The following is an 18,382-nucleotide window of genomic DNA, read 5'->3' as shown; positions in this document are numbered from 1 at the left end:
TAATTGAACCTTTAATCAGCAAAAACTTTTGATTCCGAATCAAAGTTTGATAACAAAGATTTGTATTAATTCACGATTTAAATAAAAAAAATACAGAAAAGGGTTAAAAAATGACGTCACGCAAAAACATGCAGTAGCAGAGTGGTAGAAGGCAGCCAGACATTTGCCCTCTAATTCCAGAGGCGTAATCAAATAATCGTAACAAGGAACGACGCAGAAGACGGCGGCAAGAAAACTGCTGATTGAAAAACATAACCAACTAACGTCGGGCGAATTGCTCTCAAACGACCAGCGAGCGGTTGGCTTCGTCAGTAGCTAGCCACGGGGGGGGTTGTCTCAACCTCTAAGAACCGCTCTTCACACTAAGTATAAGTATAAGTCTCCAAAACAGTTTGAGCTGAAACAGAGCTGAAAGGCTCTAAAAGCACTTAATGCCTGCTGGGCGCCACCTGTTTATCCCGTTTTTTAGCACGAAAAATAAAAAGCGTCAGTCAAAAAATCGGTCTAGCGAAAAATCGCAAAAAACACCGACAGGACTAATATAATTGCTACAAACTTCGTTTGAGAGCAATTAAAAGAAACCAGAACCTAAAATAGCGTTACTATCGACGTTCTTAAAAAACTAGTCTCTGACCAGAAAGTCGCTATCAAAAGATAACATAACACCACAAACACAAACCATAAACAGAGCCCAAAAGAACTTTTTCAAATGATTTTTTTGTTATTCTGAGGTGGAATTCATTCAATACGCAATCAAACACTGAAATTTTCAAGCACATCATAACAAATAAATTGGATAAAAAGACTAATTTCATAAATAATACCGGTTAAGCAAATTAACAACAAACAAAAAATTATTCAAAAATCATTTGAAACTGTTGCATATGTTTGCTTTCGCGTTATTACTGATAAAAGAAGCTGAGAGAACTAACACTGCAAAAGACCAGTAGAATTTGAAGAAAAAAATGCATTATCAAAAAACTAAAATGTAAAACAGTCAGTCAAGAAGTAATAGAAAGTTCTAGAACAAAAACGCAAAAACTGTCGAGCGAAAATTTTGCATAAAAAAGAACAACGCGTTTGCAATATTTGGTTTAAAAACTTCTTAGAGAACAATAAATCAATTCGGAGAAAAAAAGTAAACTTTCAAGGAAAGATTGATAAACTCAATTGACTGCCTCATTCTGATTGGTCAAAACATCATGCATGGTTCAACTGCTGGCTTGTTTTCTCATTTTCGTTTGAAATTAAATTTGGCTCCATGGAAAACAGATCATCGCCAAATTGTTATGGCAAATTGTCATTGCAACTATTTACATTTTGGATTTCAAACTATACTCATTTTACAAAACTCTTAACAACTTGTGCAAAAAATTGTGTACATTTCATTCTTATATATAGCCGGCAGGCCGATGGTTGCAAAATAAACCGCTGAGACCCCACACATAAAAAATCATCAGGACCTTTAGAATACTTGCTGTTGAAAATATGAGAAAATATGATTAAAAATTAACCCTATTTTTTATAAATATTCAAGTACTGATTTTATTCAAGTATTACAGCCTTATAATTGTCAAGCGTGAACGACCTCTACTCAATTCAGTTTTTTCATTCAAAACTCAGATTTTTTAGTGACTGCAGAACTCATTTTGTGGAGCGACGTTCAGTCATGAGATCATGTGCATGGTTAAAAGTTTATCGCACCAATGACCTGAAAAGCTATACAGAAAAGAGTTAAAAAATGACGTCACGCAAAAACATGCAGTAGCAGAGTGGTAGAAGGCAGCCAGACATTTGCCCGCTAATTCCAGAGGCGTAATCAAATAATCGTAACAAGGAACGACGCAGAAGACGGCGGCAGAAAAACTGCTGATTGAAAAACATAACCGACTAACGTCGGGCGAATTGCTCTCAAACGACCAGCGAGCGGTTGGCTTCGTCAGTAGCTAGCCACGGGGGGGGATTGTCTCAACCTCTAAGAACCGCCCTTCACACTAAGTATAAGTATAAGTCTCCAAAACAGGTTGAGCTGAAACAGAGCTGAAAGGCTCTAAAAGCACTTAATGCCTGCTGGGCGCCACCTGTTTATCCCGTTTTTTAACACGAAAAATAAAAAGCGTCAGTCAAAAAATCGGTCTAGCAAAAAATCGCATAAAACACAGACAGGACTAATATAAATGCTACAAACTTCGTTTGAGAGCAATTAAAGGAAACCAGAACCTAAAATAGCGTTACTATCGACGTTCTTAAAAAACTAGTCTCTGACCAGAAAGTCGCTATCAAAAGATCACATAAGACCACAAACACAAAACATAAACAGAGCCCAAAAGAACTTTTTCAAATAATTTTTTTTGTTATTCTGAGGTGGAATTCATTCAATACGTAATCAAACACTGAAATTTTCAAGCACATCATAACAAATAAATTGGATAAAAAGACTAATTTTATAAATAATACCGGTTGAGCAAATTAACAACAAACAAAAAATTATTTAAAAATCATTTGAAACTGTTGCATATGTTTGCTTTCGCGTTATTACTGATAAAAGAAGCTGAGAGAACTAACACTGCAAAAGACCAGTAGAATTCAAAGAAAAAAATGCATTATCAAAAAACTAAAATGTAAAAAAGTCACTCAAGAAGTAACAGAAAGTTCTAGAACAAATCGCAAAAACTGTCAAGCGAAAATTTTGCATAAAAAAGACCAACGCGTTTGCAATATTTGGTTTAAAAACTCCTTAGAGAACAATTAATCAATTCCGAGGAAAAAAAGTAAACTTTCAAGGAAAGATTGATAAACTCAACGGACTGCCTCATTCTGACTGGTCAAAATATCATGCATAGTTCAACTGCTGGCTTGTTTTCTCATTTTCGTTTGAAATTAGATTTGGCTCCATGGAAAACAGATCATCGCCAAATTGTTATGGCAAATTGTCATTGCAATTATTTACATTTTGGATTTCAAATTATACTCAAGTTACAAAACTCTTAACTTGTGCAAAAAATTGTGTACATTTCATTCTTATATATAGCCGGCAGGCCGATGGTTGCAAAATAAACCGCTGAGACCCCACACATAAAAAATCATCAGGAGCTTTACAATACTTGCTGTTGAAATTATGAGAAAATATGATTAAAAATTAACCCTATTTTTAAAAAAAATTTCAAGTACTGATTTTATTCAAGTATTACAGCCTTGTAATTATCAAGCGTGAGCGATCTCCACTCAGTTCAGTTTTTACATTCAAAACTCATATTTTTTATAGACTGCAGAACTCATTTTATGGAGCGACGTTCAGTCATGAGATCATGTGCATGGTTAAAAGTTTATCGCACCAATGACCTGAAAAGCTATACAGAAAAGGGTTAAAAAATGACGTCACGCAAAAACATGCAGTAGCAGAGTGGTAGAAGGCAGCCAGACATTTGCCCGCTAATTCCAGAGGCGTAATCAAATAATCGTAACAAGGAACGACGCAGAAGACGGCGGCAGGAAAACTGCTGATTGAAAAACATAACCGACTAACGTCGGGCGAATTGCTCTCAAACGACCAGCGAGCGGTTGGCTTCGTCAGTAGCTAGCCACGGGGGGGTTGTCTCAACCTCTAAGAACCGCCCTTCACACTAAGTAAAAGTATAAGTCTCCAAAACAGGTTGAGCTGAAACAGAGCTGAAAGGCTCTAAAAGCACTTAATGCCTGCTGGGCGCCACCTGTTTATCCCGTTTTTTAGCACGAAAAATAAAAAGCGTCAGTCAAAAAATCGGTCTAGCAAAAAATCGCATAAAACACAGACAGGACTAATATAATTGCTACAAACTTCGTTTGAGAGCAATTAAAAGAAACCAGAACCTAAAATAGCGTTACTATCGACGTTCTTAAAAAACTAGTCTCTGACCAGAAAGTCGCTATCAAAAGATCACATAACACCACAAACACAAAACATAAACAGAGCCCAAAAGAACTTTTTCAAATGATTTTTTTTGTTATTCTGAGGTGGAATTCATTCAATACGTAATCAAACACTGAAATTTTCAAGCACATCATAACAAATAAATTGGATAAAAGACTAATTTTATAAATAATACCGGTTAAGCAAATTAACAACAAACAAAAAATTATTTAAAAATCATTTGAAACTGTTGCATATGTTTGCTTTCGCGTTATTACTGATAAAAGAAGCTGAGAGAACTAACACTGCAAAAGACCAGTAGAATTTAAAGAAAAAAATGCATTATCAAAGTTACAAAAACTATAAGCTTTTAACTGAAAATGTTTTGATTTATGCTAATTTATTTATAAAACTGGCACCCAACATTAGAAAAGCCACAAAAAACAACAAAAACGGCAAAATAAAAAAAATGATTTCGGAAGACAACGTGTCAAGTCCTATAACTCATTCGCTATAACTTGACTAAACTAAATCGGTTCAATTGCGTCTCATTGGAAAGTCAATTGAAATATGTTTTTAGTCGTTAAAAAGCATTAGCAATCCATTGAGGGTGACAAGCTTTAGAACACGTGTATTACCTTTAGTATTATTCGCCAACAACTGCGAGCACCAACAGTGAAAACCGAAGTCGAAATGCCGCGTCAATTCTTATTGTTAATCTCAATGTCAAATCAAACTGTTTCAAAATAAACTGAATAAACTGGCGTATCTTTTGAGCAATAAGTAATAATGTAGTTTTAATAGAATTTTGTAGATATTTGCTATTCAAAATTTCAAGAGGGCAAATTGTAAAGGCTTGGATGCACTGGTTTATTATCCCAAAATTGCTGTTTTTTCGAATTGTTTGTTTGGTTACTTTTCTAGTGTTTTTGTTCCATCGTGAAAGCTCAGATTTTTTGTTCAGTTTTTCAATAGACCGTCTTGATTTTCAGAGGAATGCAAACCTTCAGATTTTTTTCGTTTGTGCCCCCCCCCCCCCCCCGTACGTAATGCACCCCACAGTTACAGAGCACGTGCCATTACATAATAAATCATTATGCAAAAATATAGCACGTGCGTCTGGGGGGGGTGCAAACAATATGAACACACGAAGCAGGGGTCACAAATGGAACAATTCCGCCTTCTCTTTGACAAGAAAATTTTGAAAAAAATTTGAACAGATTGTTAAAAAAAAATCAGAGCTTCAATACAATCCAAATTTTTTGGATTATAAAAAAAAACAATATGAGACCAGTAATAGACCCATAATGGCTTAGCGACTGTTAAACACTAATCAGTCATGAACACCAAAGATTTCAGATCTAAAAACGTACCCGAATGAGTTACTGGGTCAACATAAAAAGGTGGTCCACTGGTCATCGATGACTCGGTTGGGACTCTCCTAGAGGATTCTGGTTGATTTTGTGAATGTTTCAGGGGTGCGTTTAACCCTGGACCACCACTTGAAGGCGTCTGTGGGACATCTGCTGGAGTTTGTTGAACTGAATATGGGTGCATCGTTGCATGTGACATACCGGTTGGTCCTTAGAGAAAACAAATTGAAACAATAATTCGAAGGCTGAGAGCTAGCTAACTAAATTTCTTAATTGATCGACTCATTAAATGCTCTCAAACAATAACATTTCCTAACGTAATAAATGTCAATTTTTGGGTTCAATTTTATTGGAACTTGTAATCAAATTTCAACGACAATTTTTACATAATCAGTTCCCTACAATTGTACCTATGGAATTTAGATAATACACAATATGGTAACTCACCAGAAATCAAAATCTTAAGTTTTTGAATTCAAGTTTGTCAAGAAAACGAAGGTTGTCGGTCTCAAGGTGTGATATGTTTTCAGGCTTTGTCAGCTATGATTTAATTCGCATTTGGTCTAAATATGAGAGAGAGAAAAGATAAACTTAGCCGGCAGATTGCCGGAATAGCTGCGAAAGAATAGACTTGCGTGCCATATAATAGAGATAGAAACAGATACAGATCTAAATTGAAAAAAAAATCGACGCCACTCAAAAACCTAGGCTAAAAAACATTCAGCGATAAATCAATAAAGGTTGTTAAAATTCATTCCAGAGAAGCCTCTTATTAGGGACCTTTACTACACAAATGAGTTCCTTTGACCTTAAACAAATTCAAATTAAACCTAAGTTTTAAAGTGCAAAAGTCATTTTATTGAGAGAGGTAAGTCACGTATGATCAAAATCTAATCACGCAAATAACCTAAAAACTTTCGCTAAAGCGAGTGAGAAATGACGTCACGCGCGCAAATGCCGTTAGTGAGAGGAAGAAGTCAATCAGAAAATTTGACTTTTTCAGCTTTGCTGTGTGAACAAATGTAAAACGAAAAAAGAGCGTCAGACGACGAAACAAAAAAAAACATAGCAGGACAAGTCCTGACGTACAATTCAAAGAATTTTCATTGACTTTACAAACAACTAGACCCAGAACGGACAATGAGTGAATTGGGAAAACTATTTCTAAAAAAATCAGATAAAAAACAAAAAAAACAGAAAATCAATGTCAAAATGCTGCTAGGGAGAACAAAAAACCACTAGTGAGATATGTAATTTTGATTCTAACAAAAAACTAGGTCCAGAATGAGCTGTGAATGGATTGGGAAACTATTTAGAAAAAAAATCCGACCCAAAAAATTGAAAAAACAGTAAAAATCAGAGTAAAATTGCCGCATGTGAACAAAAAACCACTACAGAGAAATCGAATTTTTGTTCAAACACCGTTTTCTCGCTCTACTTTAAAATTAGAGCGAAAAAAATTCACGCCGCAAAACCACTCGCTTTTTCGCTGCGTTTCCTGTTTCGGCGTGACCAAAATCACCACTCCAATTTGACTTCAAAAATCATGAAAATTTGTGAACAGATCTTAAAAAAGACAGCGCCCCAATACAATTCAAATACTAAAAAAACTACGAAAATACTACAAAAATACTACAAAAAACTACGAAAATCGGATTAGCAAATGTACAATTTTATGAAACAAAATTACATTGAGGTAGAAAGAGGCATTGAGTATATGAATTATCAAAGGGAAGTTGCCAAATTAACTGATTTTTGACAAAAAACAGCTAAAAGATCCAAAAATGAAGAAATTAATAGAAAAAAAGCCAAAAATTAACTAAAAAATCAAGAAATATGTGCCAATTTCGCATTTGAAACGCAATTTCAGGCTATGCAAAATACTGTGCTATCAGTTTCCGGGGTTTACATTTCAAAATAGCATCAATTAAAAATTATTTCTACAAAAAACCAAATTACAAGCAAAAAACTAGGCCACTTAGACAAAAAAACGGCTAAAAAACGTTATCGATATGTGCCATTCAGTCAAAAACTAATTTTCAATGTCAAAAAGTTATTCACTAAACGCAGCGCATGCTCAAAAAACTTCTCTCGCTCAGAAAAAATTAGTTCACACTGCAATTTTACTCGCTTTCGCTTTTAGGTCAAAACATCGTCTGAACGAATAGTACTTCCGGTAAAAAAAAACCTTAAGAAAACCAATACTCTTCTTCGAGTCGTAAAAAAAACATAGCCGGAAGAATTCCGGAAGCAAATCGAAGCGTCAGAACTTCACTAACAAAACCGTAATTGCAACGGAAGCCACTACCTTTTGTATTTTACCATTAACTCACTACCTCTCCAGGTTTGCTCTAAAAATTGGTGAAACTTAAACCACTGTCAAGAAGAGAAACAAAATGCAGCAAAATTTTATATTATTGAAAACGTTTGGTAAAGTTAAAAAATCCAAAATAATTAAGGTCGTCAAAAACCTGATAGTCTGAAAAGGCTGAAAACGTTCTAAATAGCCTTCATATAATTCATGATTCTAATCTGAAAAAGATCGCGAAAGCAAACGGCAGATAATAATCTTAGAAACTAAGTTAAATCTTTTCAAAAAAAGAAAGCTCAAATATAAAAATCAGAAAACACCTATAATTACACTTCTAATCGCGGAAATTAAGACAAAACACAACACACACCTGTTCCTTGTTGTACATATGCTAGACAACATGATTTCAGACTAAATCAAAAATAAAATTGATCATAGAAAAGACATAAGCAGAAGAATATTCAAAAGCAAAAAATCCTTTTTAAATTAATACCAAGTCCGGAAGAAAGCTGTAGTAATTAGCCATAAGTGGAAATTTTTGAAAAAGCTTGCTATCAAACACTCAGTACCGCCTTATGTTGAATGAAATCAATTGCAAACCAAAGAAATGACGAAAATCTTAGAAAAAGCTGAAATCATTCATTTTTTACAACTGAAAAAATCAATGTACCGAAAATAAATGTAGATGTCAGAACAAAACTAGAATGATACTAACTGGAATGTAAATATGGGCACAATGCAAGGAACACCGTAACAAAAAGTCATTCCTGATTTTTAAAAGTTAAAAATCAATTTAAAAATTCAAGGAAAACGAATACATTTCATTGTTCAGCATTCAACACATAGAAAATAGAATTAGTCATCCGATACAACGATCTATCCTCCTGAAGAGAACCAAAAGTATGAAAACGCAGAATTCATAAATACTGAAACATTGAAACATTTTGCAAAAAAAATGGTCAAAGAACTTTTAGTTAAGACAGCATTTATGAAAAAGTTTTAACTGTTTTTTTCAAAACTTAACGCCAAAAATGGTTGAATTTTTATTGAAACGAAATTAAAGTCCCTCATGTTGCACAAAAAAAACTATTTCTAGCAATTACAACCAAAATACAAACGAAAAACTACCAAAATCGGATTAGCATATGTACAATTTTATGAAACAAAATTACATCGAGGTAGATAGAGGCGTTGAGTATAAAAATTATCAAAGAGAAATTTCCATATTAACCAGATTTTTACAAAAAGACGGTTCAAAGATCCAAAAATGACGAAATTAATACAAAAAAAGCCAAAAATTAACAAAATCAAAAATTATGTGCCAATTTTCGATTTGAAACGCATTTTCAGGCTCTGCACAACACTGTGGTATCAATTTCCGAGGTTGACATTTCAATATAGCATCGAATGAAACTTATTTCTACAAGAAACCAAACTAAAAGCAAAAAAATTGGGCCACTTAGACAAAAAAAACGGCTAAAAACGGTTGTCTATATGTGCAATTCAGTCAAAAACTACTTTTCAAAGTCAAAAAGTCATTCACTAAACGCAGCGCATGATCAAAAAACTTCTCTCGCTTAGCGAAAATCTGTTCACCAAGACAGCTTTTCTCACTTTTGCTTTTAGGTCAAAATGCCGCGTGAACAAATCTACTTCCTGTAAAAAAAAACCGAGAGAAAACCAATACTCCTCTTCGAGTCGTAAAAACCAAGAGCACCGCAATATAGCTACGCTCAGCTTACAGCTTCGCAGCTATATTAAAAAAGACAGCGCCCCAATACAATTCAAATTCTTTGAATTGTAAAAAACCAAGAGCACCGCAATATAGCTACGCTCAGCTTACAGCTTCGCAGCTATAGAAATGAATTGTGATTTCGTGACTGTTTCGTGCTATCATAATTTTGATTTTTAGTAGAATTGCTACAATCTTCATTCGAGAGCAATTAATGGGTCGATCAACTAAGGAATTTAGAACCTCGATTCATAATTGATACATTTTTGAATTGAACAAATCAATTTTATCTTTTTCACAATTGGAGTTTGAGCAACAGTTTTTACCCGTTGGAGTTTGAGCAACAGCGACACCCGAAACACCAGTCACGTGACCAGCTGGCGTTCCAGGGCCAATTTCCTGTCCAACATTTCCCAATGGCAGAGCCAGAGCGGGAACCTGAGTAGTTGACCTCTGGCCAGAAGAATCTTGAATAATATCTGGTTTCGAACGCTTCCTTGACTTTGGCCTCTTGTTTGGTATATTTAGTTGTGGATCTGCTACTGGACTTGTTATTTCTGAAGAAATGGACAAAGGTATAGAAGATTTTGAGAAATGTATTTATATTGTAAGCTATTAGAAGACAAATATTTTTTGGAAGAGTCCCCAGTTGAGAATCTGCAAGACAAATCTTTTCTTGATTAGAAATTTTGAGCATCTATTCCTCTCAAGTATTGTCTTTCATATTAAATTTTTCCAAGAAATAGTTATTTGCCGTTCCAGAATTAAATTGAAATAAAGTTTTAGGGAAAATAATTTCTGAGTCATCAAAGATTGACGAAAGAAAAGCTGTTTTATTTTGGGGCATTGTTAAATAATTTTTGATTAATAGCTGTGCATTATTTTCCGAATGCGAGATTGACTTGGCACAAAATTAACGAAAACCTTTTTAAGATTTTTAAGATTTCAAGATTTAAGATTTTTTCATAATTTGAGAACGAACTAACTCCAAATCATAAAATAGTGTTACTTATTTTAATTATTTTATTGTTTTATTCTGAGCAATAATCTAAAACTGCAGCTACATTATGATAACAAAAGTCTTGCACACAAGAATTTTTAAAAACGCCGCAAAGCGTCGAATAGTTTCAGTTCTCTAATAATGAGTCAATACACCGAGCTAGCTTCTTACTCATCTAATAGATGGTTGCTATAGTTTTGATCGGAAGTTTTTAGCAACATCCGAGTCAAATTTCCAACAGTTCTTCTTCCAATTTTTCCCAGAGAACTGTCTCTGTTCGAAACTGTTGCTCCGAAATTGTTCATAAATTTCAAATCATGGCTAATTGATAACCATTCTAGTACCTCCTGCTCCTATTCTAAGAAAAAATGCTGCCAGTCTTTGATTTATACACATGAACATTATCTTGTTGGACGATGCCATTTGAGTCTTGAAAAGGCAATTTTTTCCCGTAATTTTACATAATTTTCAAAGACACAAGAACCTTTAACTGATTGTATTGTCTAATGCGAATTCCAAAGTTTTGTGTTTAATGTCAGAAAATCTTGTTCCATTTCTTGAGTCTCACAATTCCTTCTCTGGACTTAAGCCTGTACAAGTAACGTTGGTATGCACACTGTATACCGGAAATTCATGTTACGCTGAGTTGTATAACCATCTTTTCTGTGTGAATAAAGAAAACGAGAATGAAATTTCACGTTTTTTTAAAACATTGAAAAATCACGCATTAGTTCAAATCAAACGTAAAAAGAACGCTTTAAAATCACAAGTTGTGTTTTCCGTTTTTTTTATTAACATAGTGTAAATAGAGTTTAAACAAACCAAGTCCGCAGACAATTTGAAGAATAATTGTGTTTTTGAGAATGTGTAACGTGCAATTATAAATTGCAGTTCTTTTCAGAATGAATCGTATATTGCAACAACTTTCATTATAACTAATTAAAATTGATTAGGGTAAGGACAACTTTCACGGATATGGCAAAATTTTTTGAATGGATATCTTGGTTTAATCCATTACTTAATTGGCGGTAAAATTATTGCAGACAGTGAAATCAATCTTTAGAGCTGGAATTTTTTAAATTTTGAAACCTGTAACGTTTTGAGCAGCCATTGCACTAGCTGCATTGCCTTGATCTGGGGATGTGGTCCGATTGGTTCCTCTGTTCCTGTCAGGGGATACAGATGAGGATGCCTTACTCTCATTTGCCAGATCCCTCATCCTGGACCACACTTGGAAGTCCTCAGCTGGGAGTCTGTCGCTGCTCAAAGGTTGACGAGTTGGGGATTGGGGGGTAGGGGGAACATCGTTAGCAGCTAAAACAAGGAAACTCATTCAAAATGAGTCAATTTTTTCTTGATTTGAGGATAAAAATATGGTGTGGGTCAATACAGGATAAATAATGGACAAAAGACAGTTTATTGGGAAGAAAACGAAAAAATCTATATTGCTAACAAATGTCGAGCGAATCGCTCTCAAACGACCGGTGAGCGGTTGGCTTTGGTAGTAGCCACTTGGAGCTTAGGGATGCTAGCACTAAGGGGGAAGACCAGACTGTGTATGTGTATGTGTGTGAGGTGGGGGGATGCAAGCGTTTGGGGGATAGGGTTTCGAGCTGGATTAGAGGGAGCTCAAAACGACAGGTGGAGGAGGGTGGACAAGGAGAGTGTTGGGGGAGGGGTTGGTGGGGGATAACGGTGTGGGGGTGACTGAGGGGATCAAAGTTTTGAAGATTAGGAAACGCCCTCCACACCATAAGATTGTCTCCTCAAAACAGTTTTCGTGAATCGTATTCTTAGAGTATAGTAAAGCTAAAGGCTCTAGGAGAACTTAATGAACTGCGAGCGCTAACTGTTTATGCCGTTTTTGAAGACGAGAAGTCAAATGTGTCAGAGAAAAAAATCGGCCAGGGACATACCAATCAATACAAATTGTTGCTCATAGGACATACCAATTCATCCGGTTTTTCTTTATGAAAAGTAGATCGAGTAGATCGACTTGCATTAAAAGACCTGCAGCACCTAATACTGGTTACAATTTTTGTTTGGTCAAACTAACTGACGTGTTCTCGTCGCCAATAAAAAGAATTTCTGTAAATTAATAACTAAAAATAAACTTAATTAAATGTAAAATATTAACGTTATTTATAGTGGTAATCAGGATCTAAAAAACACGGTTCCTTCTAGAAAGAAAAGTAGAGATAAAAATATGGATCAATTTAAATCAAAGCTTCGAACAAGTATATTCCACTCGCCTTTCACGGCAAGATTTGGTACATTTTTTTGCCTTACACAAGAGTGTATCACTGATATCGTCAAAAAGGGTAGACAAGTTCGTTTACAATGATGGAAAAGAACGTCGAATTTATCCTAAACTTTTTTTGTTTGAGTACAATGAGTATTTCTGGTTGAAAAAAATTGGATTCAACGGTTGAGACTCGATATATCATATTAACCAGTGTCATCAAAAACTTTCGTACACTAGAGATTATTGTAAACTCATAATGGAGAAAACACTCGGAAAAGATTCAATAATATGTCGTGTAAAAGTGCAGACCGATCGAACTCAAATTCATATGAGCGCAAAATTGATTTATTTAAAAAGGGAACCGACTACCGTCGGGCGAAATGATCTCAAACAACTGACGAGCGTTTGGTTTCATGGGTAGCTAGCTGCAGCTCAAGGAGGCTGGCTGTAGTCTAATTGAGAGGGAGGTAAGCATGTGGGGTGGGGTGCGGTCCTGCGGTCTGGTGGGGGCCAGCGAGCGGCGTTACGGGTGCAGGTAGGTGGAATAGGGGGGTGAGGGTAAAGCGGCCCATGGACAAAATAGAGAAATTGTAGTCAGAAGCACTCTTTGTGTGTTGAGTAGATAGCTATTGGGATGTCAAAATCTAAGAACAGCCCCTCAAACCAGTAAAAAATAGTTTGGTGAAACCAAATAGTTTGGTGAATCGCACACTTAGAGACTTGTAAACCGAAAGACGCAATGAGCCCTTAATGCCCTGAGGGCGTTACCTGTTTATCCCGTTATTGAGGATGAAACTTCAAATAGGTCAGACGAATAGTGGGTCAGAGAAGTCGCATAAAAAGACCGCACGACTAGTATAATTCCGTTTGAGAGCAATTAGTAACCATCTAACGTCGAACGAATTGCTTTCCAACGACTGACTGCGGGTGGGGGGTTTGTAACGAGGTGAACAAGTTTCAATAACGGCTTCAAAAACGTTGTTAGACTTTAGCAATGACCATTATGTAGTGAGCGCAAAAATCTGAGAGAATGGCACCAAAACCATGGTTACATGACAATATACCCCATGCCATTATACCCAATGCCAAACTACCCAATGCCATTATACCCAATATGCCAATATAGCCATTTTAGGTAAACTACCTTGTAGGTTAAAGCACTGTTTAGGTCAAACCGCCTTTATTTCAAGTTTGTGAAAAGTGTAACACAGGAAACATAACTCAAAATATCACTGTAAACATTTCAGTACGTTGAAAGCGCAATTGGTTAGGCGGTTAATGCAAGCAATACGGCGGGGGTTCAAATTTCAGTGGTTAAAAACAAATTTTGCAAAAAACTGAAAGTTGACTTAATAATACGATCAGAAACAAAAACAGTTACAGAAGAGTATTCAATAACACCACAATACTTACAAACAACAATTTTAAAAGCTGAGGAATCTGTACAAAAAGCAAGCAAACGTAAATATGAGACAACCTAATTTATTTCAGATCCTGTTAGTAAAGACAGCTGCGTTGCAACATCGGACCCGATTGATGACCGAATGCGGGCTATTATCATATTATTGAATGGATTCTGTTCCGTTCTTGCAGTCTCCTTCATTTGTCCAAAAATCTGTTGTACTTGTCCTTGTCTGGGAACTATTTGATGATTATGCTTGTTTTTTATAATTGCTTTGCATTTGCAATGGCCTCAACTCTACATTTATAGGAGCTTCCATGTTGTCACAAAAAACCCACACGAAACACTTTGGTTTACTTGTGTGAGCTTACATGATTTTAGCAAGAAAATTTTATGTAAAAAAAATTCAAAAAAATAGTATTCACAGCTTTAAAATGAGCCACTGATTCAGTCAATATGGCAAAAAATACATAGCACAATATGCATATTTTGTGTCCTCTCAAATGAAAGCAGTTCTTTCATTCCCAGTTGAAAATAATCACATCAAGATGAAATTAATCACATGTTGGGATCCAAGACGGAGCTCAACTCTGATCAGGTCTGATCAGAACAAAATCACTTCTGATCAGGGGGTCCCAGACAGAAAGCGCCTCTGATCTGACTCAAATGCGCCCGAAAATTTCTGTTCTCGAATTGCTCTCCACTCCACCTCTGATCAGACTCAAGCTTGGTCATTTTTGCGCTGGAAGTGAGCTCGAAATGACCTCTTGTCAGACTCAAGTGCTTTAGATTTCATTTCAAATTAGACCCTAGTGCGCTCGAAATCATCTTTGATCGGACCATACTGCCATTGATCAAGTTTTGTCAACACAGAAAATTGGGCTCTGATTAGACTCAATTGTTCACGAGTTCGCCCAGAGGATGTAGTTTCCAGCGCAATTGCGCAGGTATTCACTACAGTGAGTCTAGTCTGTTCAGAGATGATTTCAGTCTGGGACCTCAACCTGGGTTCATAAATGAACTCGACACACCTGTTTGAATGACCGGTGTTTGCGGAGTTGCAACGCCACCAGTTGGTGGAAATTCACTGGCTTGCTGTCCAATATGACCCGACAGCTGTGATTGGCCACCTGTAATGTCAGCTGGAACCTGATTGGTGAGTTGTCGCTGCATGACCGGCGTTTGGCCTTTCCTGGACTTGGACCGCTTTTTAGGTGACGTCGGAACGGTTGGACTTGTGACTGTCGTATTTTGCCCTGGAAAGTTGTTTTAAAGCTTAAAGAGCCCAAACAACACCCCGCCCTAAAATTTCCGTTGACACCCCTCAGTTGGCAATTATTAATTATACACGTTAGTTTTTACGTGATAGGTGACAACCAAGAGGTAATGTGTGTGATTGAAAGAAATACGTGGAAGAAATACGCCCACTAAGCTGGGGGGATATATCCTGTTTAGTTTTTTCGGCGTTAAAATATCACATGATTGGCTTCGTCGAACGTTTTTGACAATCGGGAGGAAAAATTCATCGATTATTTCACGGCATCGCGACAATAGAGTTCTAAGAACCAAAAAGTACAAATCTGGTTAAAACAGATTGTTTAACGAGGACACGGGATGGCAGCCGTTAACATCGCTGACCGAAATTGGGATTCAAACAATAGGAGAACAAAAAATGAAAAAAAATGACGGCAACCTAATTTTAATAAAGAGAAACATTGACGATTCATATTATCTCAAGGAAAAAGAACAATGAATCTACTCTGTTGCCCCCCCCCCCCCCCCAAGTGTTTTGCTTGCCCCACTTACAAATAATGCAAATTTAAATAGCGCGTTGCTATATGAAAACTAGCACATACACTTGGGGAGTAAAATATATATGACCACTTAACTGGTGGGGGCAGAAACAAAACGGATCCAAAATCATGACGACAGCGCTATTGTTTTTTTTCTAGGGGTCCAAAAGTCCGCAGTTTCATTACATTCAATAAATATGGCGAAGTTAGCCTTTAAATTGCATGTCAATAAGTTTAAAATTAATACCAATTAGCCGTATACTCTGAGAAACTTTGAAAACGTAATGTACTTAGTCCGCGAACAAAAAACTTTTAATGCTCGGGTTTTATTGGCTCATTCCAGTTGCCTTTGAATTAAATTTTTGAACTTATATCTGTTTGCGTAAACTTGTCGAATCTTTAAGTACAAATACATTTTTTTAAGAACTTGGATAAACATGCTTAAATGTTTTTTCGTTGAGCCCATTTTGGTGTTGAGGTTGAAGAGTGCCCCACTAAACGTGTTTATACAAATACTCACTGGTTAATACCCCAAATGGCAAATATTCTTGTCAAATACTCCAAGTTATCTGATCGTACTTTAAAAAATTAGCGCGACCACAGAAGGATTCGAACCCCTAATCTTCGGATTCCAAGTCACACGCCTTATCCGTTAGGCTATGCGGCCTTGACATACAATTGAATTCATAAATTTTGGTCGGGTTGCCCACCATAAACCTTTCTTGGCAACCATATCCATGCTATATATGGAGTTTATGGCAACTTGGTAACCATACAGCTGACCATGGGGGAAAAATCAACATTGCTCAAAAACACTCATGTATTGTACTCTGTGGAAAAAAAATTATTTTTTTTTTTACAAAGAAAGCTTTCTTTCAGAATATAAACTGCTAGATTTTCTGGCGACAGTGCACTACTAAACGTGTGATCGCTGAGTGCCCGTGAGGGTTTGTCAGGTTGAGGAGCGTGACCAAAGCCAGCTTTGATCAGACGGACTTATGTCGCGCACAAGTCGTTCGTATCGGGCCATGTAGACCAAAAACACCTCGGATCAGATCCAAGTGATTCGGACACTAAAGGGTCGTCGGGACCTAATTGGGTGGCCAACTGGAAATAGCAGGCCCAAAGGAAACCGTTAATCAACCATGCTGCTGCTTTCTAGCCCTAGTACTTCCTTAAAATGCAATTGAGTCTTCTGTCATAATGACTACTAGCTTGCAAAACGATACTAATTTAATGTCTAAATCCCGACCACAAACACACACAAGTTGCACGCGCTGTTTATTGAATTGTATCGTACTACATAACAAAAATAACATAATTTGTGCCTGGTTTCCAAAATTTCAGCTTTGGAAAGAATTCCCTTGCCTCAAAATTCCTTTGCCTGTCGGAGCTTTAGACTTCCTCATGGATAAGGAAAAGAGCAAATCGAATCTCTTCTGGCCCCTTGTTTTTTACGCCACAATTATGCATTTGTGATGTTATATAGTTACTCCCATAAAGTTGCAACGCAAGCGAACGTTCGAAAAACTCCTGACATGCAAACGGACAACGAAGCGTTGATGTCTGCATGTTTCAAATGTGAACTTTGACCTTTGAAACGTTCGAAAGTGTTGCAACTTTTATGGGACTGACTATAGAGCACGTCTAAATGCAAACATAGCACGCGCTCCTGGAGCGTAAAAATTATATGACCACAAAGCTGGGGGCCAAACAGAAGAGAGCTCCGAATTTTGAAAACTTTTGGCGAATTTTTATTTTACTTTTTTTCTTAAAAAATTTTGTTGATTTTTCCTTTGCTTATCTGCTCTGTTAAGTAGGATTTTTTTCTTTTCTTCTAGATTTCACTGTTTTTTGTCTGATTGACTCGTAATGGTCAATCGGTGTGATAGCCAAGTAATTCCGGATTTGTCCAGCTAGGTTTTTTGCCTCGTCATGTGACACTCTTTTTCGTTTCACTATTGTTCACACATCAAAATTAAGAAAGTCAATTTTTTCGATTGGCTTTGTCATCTCAGCATTGGCATTTGGGGTTTTTCACCAATAGCCCCCCAATCAAGTTAAATATACCGTAATGGGGGTCTATATTCGAAAAGAACCGGTATTTGCGCTCATGGCGTCATTTTTCGCTCTCCCTAGCAAACGCTTTTAACTGATTTCTTTGTTTAGATTTTTATCATACGTTATCTACCTCACTAAACAAAAAGTGGTGCTAAATATCCGAGGACTAAACTTCTTACATTCTTTCAAAAATTAGCTGCCAGCTTATCTCGTGGCACTTTACTGCTAAACGTGTCATGAAAACAGCAGACCTTTGGTTTTATTTTCTCCTTTTAAAAATTAACAGTGTCAAAAAGGAAGCTCTTAGGGCATCTACACAGACCACTTCCCCTATGAAGCAGGCTAGAAGTAATTTGAATGATTTGGGTACCACTTGTTGTTCGAGAGCTGTTCATCCAACTTAACTAGTCTTAATTTTTTATTACCAATGACTGCCTCTCAAAGCCTAATAATTAGGCGCTCCCAATTAAAATTTGTATAAAGTTTTTTTTTCTAAACAGTCATCAATTTTACGCTTGACTTCTGACTTAACTCTCTCAATATTGCAACCGGATGGAAAGCAGCTGGAGTTCAAGA

The 18,382-nt window shown here is 36.4% G+C and overlaps 1 protein-coding gene across 1 annotated transcript in view; it reads right to left on the bottom strand.

Annotated features, from left to right (window-relative positions):
- LOC142348102 (uncharacterized) overlaps window positions 1-16,478 on the bottom strand; it is a 28,907-nt gene extending 12,429 nt beyond the window's left edge. The window contains exons 1-5 of the mRNA XM_075399267.1: window positions 16,463-16,478; window positions 14,984-15,208; window positions 11,395-11,619; window positions 9,632-9,862; window positions 5,263-5,472 (exon numbers count right to left, since the gene is read on the bottom strand). Coding sequence (XP_075255382.1) covers window positions 5,263-5,472; window positions 9,632-9,862; window positions 11,395-11,619; window positions 14,984-15,208; window positions 16,463-16,478 — 907 coding nt within the window. The remainder of the gene's footprint in view (window positions 1-5,262; window positions 5,473-9,631; window positions 9,863-11,394; window positions 11,620-14,983; window positions 15,209-16,462) is intronic.
- Window positions 16,479-18,382: the final 1,904 nt, after the last annotated feature.

Source organism: Convolutriloba macropyga, chromosome 10 (genome assembly GCF_964194025.1).
Source record: "Convolutriloba macropyga chromosome 10, txConMacr16.3, whole genome shotgun sequence".
Lineage (NCBI taxonomy): Eukaryota > Metazoa > Xenacoelomorpha > Acoela > Convolutidae > Convolutriloba > Convolutriloba macropyga.
Note: the sequence above shows the minus strand (reverse complement) of the source record. Positions and strands in the feature narration are given on the sequence as shown.